At 48.6% G+C, this 17,644-nt stretch overlaps 2 protein-coding genes across 10 annotated transcripts in view; one reads left to right on the top strand and one right to left on the bottom strand.

Annotated features, from left to right (window-relative positions):
* Nucleotides 1-2,626, top strand: part of Dtnbp1 (dystrobrevin binding protein 1) — a 116,171-nt gene extending 113,545 nt beyond the window's left edge. The window contains exons 9-10 of the mRNA XM_028867718.2: nucleotides 1,264-1,407; nucleotides 2,249-2,626. Coding sequence (XP_028723551.1) covers nucleotides 1,264-1,407; nucleotides 2,249-2,487 — 383 coding nt within the window. The 3' untranslated portion in view covers nucleotides 2,488-2,626. The remainder of the gene's footprint in view (nucleotides 1-1,263; nucleotides 1,408-2,248) is intronic.
* A 537-nt stretch (nucleotides 2,627-3,163) lies between these two features.
* The window catches only part of Jarid2 (jumonji and AT-rich interaction domain containing 2), a 195,671-nt gene continuing 181,190 nt past the window's right edge, over nucleotides 3,164-17,644 (bottom strand). For all 9 annotated transcript variants that reach the window (XM_037205767.1, XM_028867713.2, XM_028867715.2 and 6 more), the window contains 10 exons: nucleotides 15,670-15,762; nucleotides 13,609-13,727; nucleotides 13,449-13,519; nucleotides 12,643-12,757; nucleotides 9,866-9,971; nucleotides 9,344-9,526; nucleotides 8,779-8,909; nucleotides 7,776-7,959; nucleotides 6,688-6,795; nucleotides 3,164-5,082 (listed from right to left, as the gene is read on the bottom strand). In XM_037205767.1, the coding sequence (XP_037061662.1) occupies nucleotides 4,930-5,082; nucleotides 6,688-6,795; nucleotides 7,776-7,959; nucleotides 8,779-8,909; nucleotides 9,344-9,526; nucleotides 9,866-9,971; nucleotides 12,643-12,757; nucleotides 13,449-13,519; nucleotides 13,609-13,727; nucleotides 15,670-15,762 (1,263 nt within the window). In that variant the 3' untranslated portion in view covers nucleotides 3,164-4,929. The remainder of the gene's footprint in view (nucleotides 5,083-6,687; nucleotides 6,796-7,775; nucleotides 7,960-8,778; nucleotides 8,910-9,343; nucleotides 9,527-9,865; nucleotides 9,972-12,642; nucleotides 12,758-13,448; nucleotides 13,520-13,608; nucleotides 13,728-15,669; nucleotides 15,763-17,644) is intronic.

Raw genomic sequence — 17,644 nt, forward strand, 5'->3', positions numbered from 1 at the left:
GTAACACTTACATTTCATTAAGTAGTAGTTTCACTGCAAGGGACATTTGGCCATGCCTGGATACAAATTGTTGTTGGCAAGATTTTGCTTTACAGTGGGGTAAAGGTGTTCCTTCCACAGGATTTCATGGGCAGTGGCTAAGGGCAGTATAGCTCCTACCTTACAGAGGAGAGCCGTCAGTCTTCCAGGGTCAACAGAGGCAAAGCCACTCCGTGTAAGCTGGACTCCACCTCACTCCGCTTACCATGTTTGGTTTTGCTTTTAAGTTCTTCAATAAACTCATTCTGAAGTTTGATTGGAATTGCAGTACATTTCTAAGACTCAAAACTGACCACTTTTTGGAATTCGGCCCCTGAGCACATTACTGTCCTTGTTTATCCTGAGTAGATGAGCATACCACACTGGGACCATTGGCTCCTCTGTTCTAGTGTTGTGTTTATGGTTTCCATGGAAAGCGTGCCAAAACATCTTTAGTTTTTAACACAGTAGTATGCCACACTGTTCACAGTCTTTACTTTTGCACAGGTCACTCATTTGTAGCTAAGCATGGCGGTACATTGAACTTTCTTTAGGCATCTTTTCTTCTGAGACAGGGCCTCACTATGTAGCCCTGGGTAGCCTGAAACTCACTGGAACCAGACTGACCTCCAACTAAGAGATCTGCCTGGCCATCTAGTTATTTTCTACTTTCCTGGCCCTCATCCTCAACTTGTGCCCAAGTTTCAGTTTCAATCATGAACTTGTCGTTTTCTGGTCCATCTTAGAAGCGTCTCGGACACAGATTTCCTGCAGCTCCCTGTTGTTTTCATTTGTGCTGCCGCTCACTTGGTAGGGGACTCCTTGTCTGAAGCCCAAGGTTCATAATACACTATCCCTGGCCACCTCACTCCTAGGATTTCTTTCTTGCTGGTGGTGGGAGGTGACCTAGCACCAGTTCTGAGAGGCATCCTGCTTCAGGCACTCAGGTCTGGTGGCCCTGTCTCCGGCTGCTGGTGGGCTGCTTACCTCACTCTCCCACCGTAAACTGTCAACTTCCTACTGGCCCATTGATGAGTTCCTACCTGCCCCTTCATGCTGCAGGAGCACCCTGTTTCAAATACCACCTGCAAACAAGGGGCCAAGTAATGAAAGATGACTTAGGACAGATTTAATGTCACTTGGTGATTGCAGGAGCTAGGACAAAATTGTGTAATTAGCCTAATAATGATAAAACTCAACATTTACATGAAAAGGAAAACAAGGTGTAATTTCTTTTATTCTCAGAGCCCATGGGCAGCATGTCATCAATGGAGGTGAATGTGGACATGCTGGAACAGATGGACCTGATGGACATCTCGGACCAGGAGGCTCTGGATGTCTTCTTGAACTCCAGCGGAGAGGAGAACATTGTGCTGTCCCCTGGTTTAGGTAAGAGTCACCACCAGAGAGCAATGTCAAATCTCTTAAACTCATCATCTTTCATGGACCCATTTTTCCACATGTAGATAAGGCAAATGAAATGCAGACTGTTGACTGTGCTAATAAGTATCCAGCTCCACTGCCTCCAGTGAGGGGTGGGGGTGGGGGGCCTCAGGTGGCAGGTGACACTGGATTGGGAGTGTGGTAGCTCTGCCCTTCCTAAGCAGGAGCGTGTGGAATGCCACTTCTGACACTCTTGTTTCGTGCTCACCAAGGCCTTCAGGTCATGGGCTTGCACTCTTAAACCTGAGCACTTTTCTGACTAGCCAGTGTTTGCTTCTTTCATGTACAGAAGAGGAGCAACCCTCAGGCCTCAGGTGTAGACCCCACAGTACTGAGGGTCCGGACTCCTGACTTCATGGAACCTCCTCAAGCCCTCTGGGATGATTTTAGTCACAGTCGTTAAGTCCTAGTAAAATTGGAGAGGCGCTGGAGGCTCTCATTCTGAATTCATCTCAGCACCAGTGTACAGGGACTGATGGAGCTGTAGCCATCATCTAGGTTGCGCATGGCCTTTAGCACGTGCCCTGACCCTTTAAGCACAGCACAGCGCTTAAAGGATCTGATGTGGTTTGCAAGAGTTCTTGGTCTTTTCTAGTGTCACAGGTGCTTAACTGAGTGAGCACAGACTAGAGGGTCAGCCAGCTTGCTCACCCATGGCTCCTGCAGGGAGAACCACCAGGAAGTGGTGATGGGGAGAAGGCAGCCCTGTAGTGTGCCTCAGACAGTTGTCCTCAATAGCAGTTCCCAACTGCTAGACCTCAGAGGCCGTTTCTACTTTCTTCAACAGAGCTTGAATCCAACCCCTGTCAGAATGAAATGACTCTTCAGATCCCAAATCCCTCAGAATCAGCACTCCAGCCACCTGCCTCACCCTCTGCGGGCACTGATCTGGACACCGTCGATGCCCCCCTCGTCCAGTCTGATGAGGAGGAGGTACAGGTGGACACTGCCTTGGTCACACTACACACTGACAGAAAATCCACCCCAGGTGTCAGTGATGACAGTGACTCAACCCAGGACATTTAAGTGACTTTGCCAGCTGTGTGTGTGCAGAATCCTCCTGCAAAGCCGGGTTCTTTAGAGGGTTCTGGTTTTCCACAATTTCTAATGATGTGTGAGACCCATTAGAGAAGAACTCACAATAAAGCTCTAGACTAAACATTAAGCAGTGGGTGAGTATGTGGGGTTGTACAAAAAAGCCCCTGCCTTGACAGGTGCTTACAGCTGATACAACCAAGCATTCCTAAAGGAACCCAGGTATGGAGGGCCACTGAGGAGGGAGGGAGGAAGGGGCTTGGAGGGGACAGGACCTGGCCCTGGCCATGTGGGATTCGTGCCCTGGTGTAACAACGGAAAAAACTGCTAACCTGTGACCAATACTGATCAAATTGGGATCTGAAAAACCTACTTTTGTACCCCATCAGCTGAATCATCTTAAGGCCAAAGCCTGCTGTCACTACAAGAGAACACCTGGACCTCAGCAGAAATAAACCGGAGCCCCGTTTGGCTTGCTTCCCACAGGAATGGTCCCCAGGGAAGTAGCTCCTGTCCCCACCAGAGCCACAGTGCATAGCTAGGCAGTCACAGGAAAATGCCTCAGTAGCTCCACTCCATGGCCAAAGGGAAGACCTGTAGCCTCTGCCCCACTGACCAGAGAAGAAAGCCCATCCCTTCCCCTCCCTTTCCACAAGACAGACAAATGTCCAAAAAACTCGTTTTTATTATTAAACCTTGTAGTACAAACCTGAAAAGTAAACAAAAACTGGCAATAAACCACACGAAGTCCTCCCTCGTGAGGAGGGGTGCAGAGCAGCGCTAATAAATTAAATGTCAAACTGTAAGCCATAGGCGAGTTTACTGTCAAAAAGAGGGAAAAGTACACAGCAAGGCCATAGAAACTGGACAACCACATGGGAAAACACTCGACTGTTATGTAACCGTTAAATATTCCAAAACAGTTCAGTCTTCTGCAACAACAACCACCACCGTGGATCCTAGGACGTTCCTGGCAGTCACCACTGGCAAGCTCAGTGCAATATGGGTAGCTACGGACTGATCCAATTATGAAACAAAGAACAGCTTGTGAAAACAGTTTCCCTTTTTTATTCCACACATACTGTACACACAACCGGAGAAGGGCAACAGCTACTCCATTACCATGTTTTGTTGTTGTTGAGTGATGTAAGCAGCACTTAGAAATGTTACAAGAAAAACCCTGTAAGCATCCAATCCAGCCGATGAAGAAACTGAAATGTAAGGCTTTTCTTCATCTTTTCTCACCCCTCCCCTCCCCCCACCAAGAAAAGGCTCAAGTATTTAAAACAATTTACAGGAGTATGTACAAAGGATTCTTTTTTTTTTTCTTTTTCTTTTTTGTTAAAACATGAAGAGAAAAAACAGACAAGATGAGCACAGATGTGGTTCACATTGGGAAGAACTGCGGACTGAGTGGCTCTAGTGTGGTCCCACGCAGGGTAATGCTGATGTGTGAGTGAGTGGACAAGCAGAGGTGGAGTGTCAGGAGACCGCACTGACGACGGCGGCGGCGGCGGCGGCAGGAAGCACTGACAGTCAACTACTGGTTTCCTTTTCCTCAAGGATGCTGCTATCAAGGGTTCGCTGATTTTTTTGTGTGTTTTTTTTTTAATTTATTTATTTATTTGATAAAGTAGCCAACAGCACCAAAAAATAACAGAATGGATTTCCTAATGAAATCAGGCACAGGTCTCCCTCAGTGACCCTCCAAGGCAGGCAGTCTTTGTCTTCGTCCTCTCTCTTCCTCGAACGGATGCATAGTGATGTGCTGGTATGAGAACAGTCACTCAGACCTCACATTTGCCTTCAGCTGCCATAACCGCCCAGCTACACAAACAAGGCGCTCCGGTTCCAAAAGTTACAAACTCCCCTTGCACAAGACAGAAGAAAAGACAGCCGAAGTAAAGCCATTCAAGTTTCTTTCTCTCTCTCTCTCTCTCTCTCTCTCTCTGTGTGTGTGTGTGTGTGTGTGTGTGTGTGTGTGTCTTCTATCCCTTTCCCAATCTATAAAAATCTGCTCATGTGACTGATGGTTTTCAAATTTGTTCTCCAAACTTCACCCTCTTCAAAAATGGGTTAAAAAGCCTTTATTCTCCAACAGTTACCAAACAAAACAAAAACGAACAAAAAAAAAAAAACCCAAACAAAACAAAAACAAGGCTTTTGTCAGCCGTGGGGGCAATACAAATTAATACAGCCCCTCAAAGGTTTTGAACAGTGAGTGTACGGCAGCTTCCAAACCTGACTGCAATATCTAGGTATCTACGTACAAAAACGTCAACAGTTTAATGCTAAAACAAAATCAGTTCTCTAAAACCAGAAGAAATTCTTCGTTAGAGCTAGTGCAAAGACAGCTTGTATCCTACAGCAAGTACTCCAAACTAGAATATAGTAATTACAAAAAATATATAAGTGACCGTGGGTACGGCATCTTCAGGAGGATGGCAGCCGAGATGGCGGCACGTCCACGGTCGCTCTCTTGCGGGGGCCTCTTTTTGGTGTGGGTTTGTTGAGACAGTTCTCAATGCCGCCGTGTTTGCCAGACACTTTGCCACATATCTGGTTGACCAAACTGATGATCTGCTCCTGCCAGGAGGACAGACAGACAGCATGAAGTTAGTGGAGCAGAGGGTCCCAGGCAACAAACATGACCTCAGCATGAGGACTTGGGAGTCCGCGGCTGCAGACATTGGCAGGCTTTCTAAACAGCTTTAGGATTCAGAGATGCAGCTCAGGATGACACCTAAGGAAATTTCCTGGGGCTAAAGACCTTTCAGTTGCTCAGAGTATATATAGCTGCCCCTCTTACAGCAGGAGCTGGGCTCCCAACACCCACTTCTGCTCACAGCTGCCTGTAACTCCAGCTCCAGGGAATCGAAGGCCTTCGACAGCTAGTGTACTTGCATCCCCATATATGTACCTTAAAACATATTTTTGAAGAGTTCCATCCAGGAGATGGCCTGCATCAAATAGTTGGGGGTAGGGGAGAGATGCAAAAAAATCCAGAAATTAAGAACAGTGGCCAGCTGCCCCTTGCACAGTGTGGATCACACATGGCCCACAACCTAAAACGTTCCACTATGAACACAGGACATGGAATCAGTGATGGGTAAGGGGACAGCCATGGGCAGTGGCAGGTGTCTACATCATGCCAAGAAGCATGACCACCACCACCCACAGCCCTGACTCAGTGGTCAGTCTGCAAGGCAGATATGGGACTCATCCCCTGGGGCTCAAATGATCCCTTCCCACAACAGCACATAGTCCACAGCCACAAAAGTCCTCCGCCCCTGCCCCGGCAGCTCCTTCCACACGTCTCCTGGCTGTACAGACAAGAATCGGGGAGGCTGAAAATCATATTTGGTATCTCATGTGGGTTCCACTTCAACTGCCCTCTATTCTAAGGCTAGAATCTAGGTCAAGCACAGTACTCCATTGCCTTAGTAAGGTGCAGTGTGGACCCTGGGGACCAGGACCTTACACTTAAATGTCGTGCTGGCTAGCACAGCCAGTGGCTGCCCAAGTTCAAGAGAAGCAAGGCAGGTTGTTAGTAAAAAGGTGACAGGTTCGTTAGAGCAATGCCACGCTGAAGGCCAGTGTCACCCTTAGGATAATATCCCAACCAGAAAGGTAACGTGGGAGAAAGCTATAGAAGTTGCCTGGCCAGAAAGGCAGGCAATCATTCTGTTGTGTGCAGAACCACCACAGGGGAAGAGTATCCAAGTGCAGCCACCAGGCAATCACAGCTCTGCCAGAAATGGCCTTGGTGGCAACTTTCTCTGATCCACATTTAACAGGCTCGGGAGCCAGAGGAAAAAGCTCTGTGGAGAACTTGAGTAATTGTGAAGGTAGAGAGTAACTTCCCAAAATGTAGTATCAAGGCAGGTGAAGAGCCATCTCTGGGGTCAGGCATCTGCTGCGCAAGAAGCAAACTTGCTAAATGGAACAAGCACAGAATCTGGCACTGTGAACAGGAAGGATGTGGAGAGAGGCCAAGGGTACTGAGGATCTGAGGACCCAGCATGACTCAAGCTACCATCTCTCCAGTCCGGTCTAGATAGTAATGGCCACATCCACCTTAAGTCACAGTGGCTGCCTTTAGCCTCCATCCTGCAAGCACGGCTAGGCCCTGAGCTAATGTAATCTGTGCAAAGGAGGCCTCTGTGGCACCCTGCCCAAGTCAGAACTGACCTCATCGTAGCGGTACATCAGCTTCAGCCCACGGCAAGACTTCTGTTTCTCCACATGGCGCAGTGCACACTCCAGACAGAAGACAACGTTCTCGTTCTCCTGTACCACCTGTGAGAAAAGAGTGCAAACCTGAGTTCAAGGAGGCCTGTCCACATATCTGCCCATGGTAGGGGTCAGTGACTCACAACAGTACAAACTGATAATAAGAAACTCTGCAGCAGGGTCTTCAACAAGTGGGGGAGGGAGAGAGTGGCCCCTTCCCTTAGCTTTCCAAGCCCTCTCCAGATATGTGTTAGAGACTCCCTGAGCACCTCATCATAGAGATGGGACAAAACATTGGTATTGGCTAAGAAGGCTTAGAGTTCAAACCTGGGGAGTTTCTGACCAAACTATGGTTGCCAGGCTCCTAAAATTCAGTACCCAAGAGGGGACCTGCATGCTGTTGCCTACCAAGCATGTGCCCTGCTACCTGAGGTCTCATGAAAAGACACTGACACTTGGAGCCTTTAAGGGCCTGTGTATTCTCATTCTTTATGAAGACCTCAAGTCCTATCATATGTGTGTTAAAAGAAATAGCAACAAATGTTAGGCTCATTGTTGGTTGCACCCTAACACTTGGGTGCAAATATTTGTTGGGCCTTTTAAGGCTTTTTCTCAGAAGCCTCCATGCAAATAAAAGGAGAAAAAGGGTCAGGTTGCCCCTTTCAAAGACTCCAAGGACTAATCACAAACAAAGCAGTTTGGAGCAATGAACATTATTAGCATTGATAAAACCCCATCAAGGTAAATCCTTGTGGTTCTGACAATTTAGAATCACAGAGGAAATAGCTCTGGGTATGTATGGGGGTATTTTCCAAAAGGTTTAATTGAATGTGGGTGCTACCATCAATGGGTGGAGCCATAAGCAGAATAAATAGGGGCACCAGCATTCCTCTTGATTTCTGAACTACAGACACATCGTGGCTTACTGTGGCCAGCTGACTCACATTCCTGCTACCATGCTGAGGAGCTGGGTGAAGGCTTAGTGTTGGAGCCCATGGTAGGTTTGGTAGGTCTGCACTGAGCTGCTCCCTTGCAGATAGACTCACCATGGACAGGTAGCACAAATGCTGGCAGATCTGGCACCTCCTCTCTGACGTTTCCAGCTGCAGCCACTTTCGAGGCTTTTTCTTCCCATCTGCCACCGTGCTGTTGCCATCATGGCTGCCATAGCGGGCGGAAGAGTGAAGGCCAGCCTCAAACAGCTGCCTGCGCTGCCGCAGCTCCGTATCCCTGTTGAGGCAAGTGGTGGGCACCATGAGAAGGTTGCGTGCCCACCGTGGACACCTGTTCCCCTTCCAGAGAACATGCCATGACCTCTCTGGACTAGACTTGCCCTCCAAGAGAACACAGACAGGCCATGGTGTGAGAAGCCCAGCAAACCTTCCTAGAGCCCTAGCCAGGGGCTCAGACAAGGGGCAGATAAGCCTCAAAGCCATGGGGTGACTGGATTATGCTTAAGATTACAGATATTCTTGCTCCAAGCCAAGGATTTTTACCTATTTGCTGACCCTACCCTTGAAGACTTTCTCTAGCTGGTAGACATCTCTATGCTTCCCACCAACAGTATAAGAAGCCCTGGAGAGGGAGAAGCCTCATGAGGATTCAGGTGAGGTAAGAGTTCAACACAGAGAACCATGTACAATACACATTCTGTCCTTCAGTGACTGACTGGCCTGAGTGGGACACAAGCTGAGCTGACTCAAGGGGACAAACCAGCCCCACACCATAGTCGGGTGATCTTGCTGCTGCCTATATACTCTATGGTGTGTGTGTCTGTATCTGCCAAGAGAGCCTAGAACAAAGAATTACAGAAAGGCTAGTCCAGCAATGACCACAGAGGGATGACAGCTTGAGACCACACTCTTCATATTGGCTCACCAAGAGCTTCAGAGTCCCACTGTAATACAGGAAGACAATGGGAGAAAGAGCACAGAACAAAAAGGCCTTCACACCTAAGCCTCAGGGGTCCTGCAGTTCTGGGAACTGTCACCTGCCTGTTCAGCCCTGTCCTGCAACCCCCTGAAGTCTTGGGATCTGGGTCTACAGTACCTGAGCTCGTCCAGAAGGGCTGAGATGGTACTGAGGGTGGGACCATTTTCCTTTTTTGCTTCTGCTTGTGCAATCTGGTAGAGCAACTTCTCCATGGAGAATGGCTTAGCTATATGGCGGCGCTTCATCTCCTGAAAGAGGAGTCACCTTTACAAAGGATCTATTTCCATGAGTGATGAGCAGTCAGGGTTCCTAGTGGCAGGTAGGCCCTGTAAATTTCTAAAGTGGCAATTGGACTTGGATTATCGCTATTAGCTGTGCAGCCACTTTGCTTACCTGGAGAACATCACCAGACTCCATTCTTAGCACCTCATTGCCAGCCATGAGGCAGTACCACATCTCAGAATGGACAGAGATGCTGATCAAGTGTTTACCCTGTGTATATCTGTCTGGCCTCCCCACAACTGCGGGATGGCCAGTAATGGAAATCAAGAGTCTTCATGATAAAAACTTCAAAAACTTTCTTTCCTGGAGAAAACTTCCAGCTAAGGTTTTCCAACATGAACTTCACACTCAGTGAACCAGGATTCACACACAATGCCTGTGGGACACCTGCACTGCTTACCTTGGCAGTCTCGAAGCCCATACTGGTCCACTGGGTGGTAGCAAAGTGCACTGTTTCTGAGACGCTGTAGCCACAACATACTTTGGACACAAAGGACCCCGGGAAGCAGACAACAAACTGCCCACTCTGCTGTACAGTCCTGTGGACCTTGATCCCCTCTTTACACAGCACCTCTGGGGAGATCTGGGGAGATAATGTCGACTGAGATACATGCCCCTCCTTGAACAGCCAGGCAAACCCTCTGTCCCATGGCATAAGGACACTTGCCAGGAACCCCAATGGAGGGGCTGCTCAAAGAACCAGATTAGAATTCTCCTTCAGAACATAACAATCATGAAACACAAGTCAGTGGTAGTCTAAGAGGTTTCTGCAAGGCAGGGACCATGGTAAGCACGAAGCTCCTTCTTAGACCTACAACACTTTTGGAGCACTTCCTGCCCCCACCCAGCACTGTCAGGGCTGACAACAAAATCAATTTCTGTCCACTGTAGGACCTGCTGTGTAGGTGGACAACAGACCTACCATGACGTTGCTCTCCAGCATCTGCAGCCCTGGGGTACCATTGGCCTGCAGCAGGGTGTGGACCACGTCCTCCAGCTTGTTCTCCTCCTCAGCAGGAATGCAATACCTGGGACATTGGAAACACCGGAGACATTTGGTGGGACCACTTTTGGCACTGACCAGCGTCAGGGCAGCTGGGGTGCTGGCCCAGTGCCTTGCTCTATCACTGCTGGCTGCTTCTGCCCAGCACAAAGCCAAACCACAGGCACCACCTTATATATTAGGCTCCCTTTATGCAGATCTGATCCACAAGGTAAGCCAAAAAGCCTTCAAACCAAAGGCAGAAACAAACACAGCTGCAACCCCCTCAGCTTCTGTGAGTTCTCTAACACTGCAAAGAATGGTCTAGTGATACTGCTCCTGACCACACAGCATGGGTACATGGATTCCCCAAGCCAAGGCAACCACGGGAGACCTGGAGCTGCAGGCCAGGAAGAGACCTGGGAAGGGGCCAAGCCCAGTGCACGCACACACAGCTCATTTCCCCAGCCAAGGCCACAATGGCTAGGAAACTAGGAAAGTCAACAGAGACCTGGAGAAGAACTCTCATGCTCTCCACCAGTGTGTCAGAACCCAGCCTGAGGGAATTGTGCTTACTAAAACACACAAGAGAAGGAGGAGGATAGAGGCCTGCATGGGAGCACAGAGTGACCCTGAGGAAAGTTGTGGGTCAGGGACATATATATATCACAGCTTATGGAGACCTAAGTGGGAGAAAAGGCTGTAAATGTAGGTGACTTAGTCAAATCTAGACCATACAGCAGTAACAGAGGTTGAACACTTGCCTGGCACTATCTCAGTGCCTCAAGTAGCCCAGCATCAAGAAATTGCCAATTGTACCACAATGACCTCCTGAGTGACATAAGTTATAAGCAAAAGTATGGTGAACCGAAGCCTACTTATGAGCTGCAGGGCAGGGTCAGCTGTCTGAATGACTGTTGCCTGGGCAAATGGCTATCCCATAGTAGACCGGGATGTCAAAAGGACCTGGGGCCGCTGAAGCCATCAGATCCCCCTTAGACAGGGCTGTTGGGCATCAGTGGCTGTCTGTCAGGAGCTCTTCCTCCCTCAGCTCTACACAGACACAATTCCACAAGCTTGACCAGCTACCAACACTCAACTGTCTATTTTGCAATTTTATCTCTGTGGCAAATTTTAGTCTCAATTGCTAAGGGAAGGTACCATCCACATTTTTCTTAAATGTTTCTATCATTTCAAAGCCATTATTGATTCATGCCTAAAGTACTGAGTTTCTAACATAAATTACATGTAAGAAAACCATGTGCCCTACAGTTCTCTGATCATACCCCTGGCTCCACTTTCCTGAGCCCAAGGATAACACATTAAACAGCTCACACCACTAAGCTATTAAAAATAAACTGCACGGGCCACTTCATACTCGCAGTGCAGGATAGTTTCATGTCAACTTGACACATCTGAGAGGAAGGAACTTCAGTTAAGAAAATGCCTCCGTAAGATCCGGCTGGAGGAAGGCATGTAAGGTATTTTCTTAATTAGTGATTGATGGAGGAGGACCCAGCCTATTATGAGTGGTGCTATCTATCGGTGGTGCTAACCCTGGGTTTAAGAAAGCAGGCTGAGCAAGCCAGTAAGCAGCGCCCCTCCATGGCTTCTGTATGAGATCCTGTCTCCATGTTCCTGTCCTGCTTGAGTTCTTGTCTTTACTTTATGAGATATGGAAGTGTACGCCGAATAAACCCTTTCTTAACCAACTTGCTTTTGGTCATGATGTTTCATTACAGCAATAGCAACCTTAACTAAGACACCCACATTTTCATGTGACCATGCCACAGGGCAGTGCTAGCCATAGGAACACCTGCAGTGAATGGGACCCTAACCATAGATTCTCAAAGAACCAAAACTTTCCAGAAGAGTGCAGCATTCCACAGCTGCCATCTTCCCTCTGCCTCATGGCCACTATGATCTGGTTTCATATCACCAGCCTCACCCCAGCAGGCCCCACAAGACACTGGAGAGCACACAACACACAGACCCCTCCTTGCTCATTAGGTCATGAACAACCTGTACCCCACACCAGCAGGTAGCTGCTCACATAGGGCTCCTGAGGAGAGGAGACATCAGTTGAAGATTCCGTTTACTTAATAAAGAATATTTCATCAGCCCATTAGGGCAATTATCAGTTAGTGGAAATGACTGAGACCAGCAAGCTGAAAGAGTATGAGATGGGACATCATATTATATGCAGTCAATGATATGCAGTCAACCCCCATCTGCTGCTGTTACCAACACAGAAACCAGAGCTCAGAGGACCAACGAAGAGAACATACTGCACTATGCAGAGGTCCAGTTCATGGGGCACAGTTCTGACAATGCATCCATCATCTGGTGTGTGGGTAGACTAGCTCTGGAGCTCTTGCAAAAGGCTACTCAGATGAAGCTACCCAGCCAGACCATCTCCCCATGGCACTCTATGAATGCTGCCATGAAATCAACTCTGGGAATTCCACAACACATAATGGGGTCCCAGCAGGGAAGCTGGCTAAGGAGGCAATTCACAAGAGAATACCACAACAGGCCAAGAACAGAAAACCTCTTCTGCCACTTTGCAACCCTTGGGGCACAAGCAGAGAGCCTGGGCCCTGGCTAGGGAACAAGTGCATCATGTCTTCCAGCTGCTGCAAGATCAGGCCCTTCACAGCACCAGTTGCTTGGGATGCCTAGGGCAGCTGCACCTGCTGCTGTGGGTCAGTACTCACCAAATGCAGTCAGCACCAGTGTGTAAGTAGTCAATATATGGAAGGTGATTTTGGTCTCGAGACCAGCATGAGGTAGAAAAGACCATGCCAATATTTAGCCAGGGAATAGTCACTCCTACAAAGTAAGAGAAGAGATGTCATTTTAGAGCAACCGTGCTTCAGAGTGACAGCCATTAGAAGTGTCCTCCAGGAAAAAAATGGGGTTCTGCCTCTCCCAGATATAACACATCAAGAAAAAGGTGCCTGCCCCTCCTCACTTGCTACACAGAAATGAATCCACTATTGCTGCATTTTGGCTGGGTAGCTTGTTGACCCTTAGAGCTGAGAATGAATGTGTAAAGCCCCAGGGCTACAGAGGCCTGGCATAAGTGCCTCTGTCCAGTAAGCAGGGTGAGATACAAGGTTCCTGGCTTGGGCAGAAGGGAGTCTCGGAAGCCTGAGAAAGAATCCACAGTAACCAGAACCTCCATGGGATGCCTGTGCCTGAGTCAGAAGCAGTCTTCACTTCTTAGCCCATTTATTGTGGCTGCTAGCCAAACAAAGCCTTTGGGAGTCAGAATTCAGTTTGGAAAAGCCCTGTTTAATACTCAAGTTAAACTAGGCTCCCCAGACTTGTCTGCCAAGTGGAGTCCACATTTTCTCAGATTTCAAATGCAAACTTTCTCCCTCTCTCCCAATGTTATATTGTCACTACATGTACTCTGCACCTAAGATCCCAGGCCGCTCTACCAGTGCTCTAAAGAACCAGCTTGGCCCTGCTTTTGCTATGAAAGTGGGAACAGCAGGGTGTTTATGGTCATACTTACCAGGCACAGCACCAAGGTGACGAAGGATGGACCCTGTGTTATTGGGGAGGACGGTGAGGTTCCATCCATGCCTGCAGAAGGAAAGATGGGGGCTGTAACAAGCTGGTGAGGAAGGGTACTATCTAGTCCCCAAAATATGGACAAGAGTCTGGACCATTACCTTGAAAAGGGCTCTGATTTTCCCACCGGGAACCCGCTGCCATGAGTATTAGTGTCCACCTTTCCGCAGTGGACTGCCACATGACAGTCCTTCTCTTCCACTAACCTCCAGTACTCTTGCTGTAGAGAAGAAGAAGGCCAGTCATTTCCTAGGTGGTACATGAAGAAGCCCGAGACAGTTGGAACACTATACAGAACAAGGTGTCTGTGAGGAAATTCCCATGAGCAGCTCCCTCAGCACCTAAGGCAATGGTGCTGTCACATCTGAGGGTTGGAGGCTTGTGACCTCTGGGATGTGAGCACTGTCAAGCACTGTCAGGAGAAGCCACCCCTCGGACTGTGAGGACTGTGAGAGGAGTGACTGAGTGAGGTTTATGCGCTCCTGACCCACTGTGGCTGAAGCTTGAGACACACATTTAGGGACATAAGCAGTCACTCTGTGCAGGAGGAGCTGCAATGAGAAAGCGGACCAGCGGCTGCCAGGCAGAGGGAAAAGTTGGTTAGTCTTCAAGGGGCTCAGAGAACTGACCTTTGATTTGGGACAGTTGTCACTGATGGTTACACAAGAATGTGAAGAGACAATCTCACAGAAATGTTTGTTTAAACAACTTTCACTCAAATGTTTGGACCTGAGTTTGGATTCCCAAAACCTAAGTACAATTGGGTGCAGTAGTGTCTGTCCATCTGTGATCCCAGCATACCAAGGACAATTTAGCAAGTAGATATGCTCACAGGGCACCCAGCCTGGCATAGGCAGTGGTGAACCTTGCCTCAAACAAGGCGCGGAGGCCAAAGAGCATGGTGACCTCAGTATACTCAGGGTAATCCCTGAAAACCATATAAATTGTACCTCTACATGCACTTCCCAAACACACACACACACACACACACACACACACACACACACACAGAGTCATTCCAAATCCAGTCACTGTCCACCAGGAGAGAGAAAAAGGCCTGCTGTTTTTATAAGAGTCCAAGGTACCAGCTGTTTTTATAAGAGTCCAAGGTACCAGCCAGGCACAAACTGAAAACTGAGTTTCAGCAAACCTTCACTTTTGCTTTTAAATATTCAGGTAATGGCTATGGAAATATCAGAGAGAGAGGGGGGGGAGGGAGGGGGAGGGGGGGGAGAGAGGGAGAGAGGGAGAGAGAGGGAGAGAGAGAGAGAGGAGAGAGAGAGAGAGAGAGAGAGAGAGAGAGAGAGAGAGAGAGAGAGAGAGAGAGAGAACCATTTCCTGAATAGAAGCCTGTAAAGTGAGCTATGGACAGTAATAAGCATCAGCATCTCCTGCAGATGGCAAAGCTGAGCCCTGTGACGTGAGTGTCAGACCAGTCCGAGGTAACGGCCACCCTAGGCAGAGCTGAACATGAGGTTGAGAGTGGATGTCAAGCCCCAGGTCACAGGGCTGGAATGGGAAGAGTGTGATCAGCAAAACAGAATTGCCTTCCAAAGCTCTGAGACTTTCTTCCCTGAGCCCATTAGAAAAACTGCACCTTCAACACTCTCCTCTTCCCAGCTACAACTGCTCTGAGCCCGGGATCTGAACTGGCTTCTCTCCCTCTAAAACCAACCACTGCTGGGTTCCTATGTCTCTCTTGGGCTCTGGCACCTCACACTTACCAGCCACTAATTGGCACACAAGAGCTCACTGTCTTTCCAGCATTGCGCTAACTCCAAGGAGAGAGCTGGCAAAGGCACAAAAGTGGCGACCTGCCAATCCCATTACATGAAGAAGGGAGAGGAGAAAAGCACACCATGACTTCAGGGAGTTCCAAACATTCTCCTCCAGAACGCACAGGGAGGGTAGGAGGAGGCGGTTTACTGGGAATGAAAACTGCTAGCTAGAGCAGTGGCGGGACCCAGACACGCCCTCAGAGCCCTCCAACAGGGGCCACGGATTCCAGTCTTCAGTCGACTCATTTTGGCCCAAGAGAAAATGCCTACATGTTCCAGTTCAGACACACAGGACAACCCCAGTCCGTGGGCCCTTTCATGCTACACCAAGCCTGAGGGCCCCTCCTAGTGTCCCAGGAAGTTGTATGGAGCTGACCAACCTACCTCGATCTCTGCTGGTGCAGGCTCCTTGCTGAAACACATGTTCATGATGTTTCTTGCTGTTCGATAAAAAGTTGTTAGAGAAACAGATCTTCCCTGAAACAAAGAAAACATCAAAGAGCACAGCTTAAGACAGAGGGAAGCCTTGGCTTTCTATCAAGTCCTAAATCTGTCACAGGTCTCGGACCAGGCCACACTGTGTTCTCAGTACGTGACAGCACCCCCATAAGTGTGTGATCCCAGCATACTCTGCCTCCAGGGCACTAACTGGCAGTAAACATGGAGACCATAGAATTTGGGCTTGCTCTCCAGCAAGACAGGGCTCTGGATGAAGTTCTCAGGCTGAGAAAGTGACTTTCCTGGAAACTTGAAATCTTTCCCAACTTTCTCTTCCTATAAACTAGGTACACAGAAACCCTGATTCCCACTACCTATGGCAGGCACACTAAGCAGGGGTGATGGACACGCTGGTGCTGCCATCAGTGCCACAGTGGTGAGAAACGGTGTCCACCTTTGGTCAAGAACATCAGGTTTTTCCAATTCTATCTAAAAAAAATCTTTGACAAAGCAGATTTATAAAAACAAGAAAAACTTCCTTGGGTCTGACACACTCTCACAGTCCTGAACGGAGAACACTTCATTTCAGAAGGTGCTGGTTTGGAGTCACAGGATTTAATGAGTGCTTTAATTAATGAGGGAGGACAGCTTTCCAGTCGTTTAAGATACACACCAAACAAAGCAGCATTCAGTCCCCAGGTTAGTTCTCCATTTTCACAAAAGCAATTTCAGAAGCACAGCTGAGTGGGCTGTAGGGAGATGTTCTCAGTAGCAGCTCAAAGAGTTGGAAGAACCAGATGAAAACCAAGCCCTTTCTGAGTCTACTAACAGACAAACCTATAGAAATGCCTAGAGCCCAGAAGAGCTCTAAGCTGGAAGCCTGGGCAGCAGCTGAGGTCTGCTTGTCAGGCCTCCAAATGGGATGAAGTAGGACCCAGGGCAAGCCAACCTCCTCCACGAGGCCCTATGGTTTATGGTGGCATAGGCAGCAGGCCAGGTTGGAGCCTGAAATGACATGGCCACAGGAACTTGGCAGACAGCTAGTAAAGATGGTGACTGCCCTAGTCAGTGCAGCAGAAACCTATCTAACTCAGCACTCTAGGAGGTGCATGCACCAGGAGAAAGCCAACTCAAGACCTGTGCCAACAGTTCTTCCCTTCAGGGATTCCAGACAGAGACCATAGGGAAGTCTGTCAGAGGTTTCAACTTGTTCACATTTTAGTGTCTACACACTGGCCCTGGAATGCCTTTCACTCTCCCCACTTCCCTTCAAGCAGGCCAAGAGAGGGGAGCCCCAAGTTTTGAGGAGCAGCAGCCAAGCAACTGTTCTTCAGCAGGGATTCATAGTGGGACATCAGAAGTCAGTCCACTGTCCAGTCTCTCTCCCACCCCTTCTGTGCTGTTAATGGAGAGATCTGTGTTCTAATTTTTTGGTTCCAGCTCTCTACCCCAAGACCTAAGAGCACTGGGCTGGAACTGGAAGTCAGCGGGCCTTTTGGAACACAGAGTAAGGAGGGAGAGAAAGCATTCTCAGAGCTCACAACCCACCCTGAGCAGCTCTGAGAAAAGTGCTTAGAGGAAAGGCCAGACCCATAGGCACAGAACCGACAGATGTACCTCATTTGCTGTGTCCCGGAAGATACGCAAATATAAGTAAAACAACACACAGCATTTAAGGGGAGCCAGCAAAGTCCGGGGAGGCAAACAACTCACCCATATCTTATGATGCCAAGCTTCAAACCTGAATCATTGGCTACTTAACTGCTCAGCCTCCCTAGGCAGGTCCAACTGTCTATTATTGGTATACCAGGCAAAATTCTGTTGGAGGCATCAGCTATCCCAAGAATCTGAGTGTATGTCTCTCTAAAGTACATGGTAAAATCACCACTGGGACAGTACCATGGGAACATGAAAGGTACTG

This window comes from Peromyscus leucopus, chromosome 5, assembly GCF_004664715.2.
Source record: "Peromyscus leucopus breed LL Stock chromosome 5, UCI_PerLeu_2.1, whole genome shotgun sequence".
In the NCBI taxonomy this organism is placed as follows: domain Eukaryota; kingdom Metazoa; phylum Chordata; class Mammalia; order Rodentia; family Cricetidae; genus Peromyscus; species Peromyscus leucopus.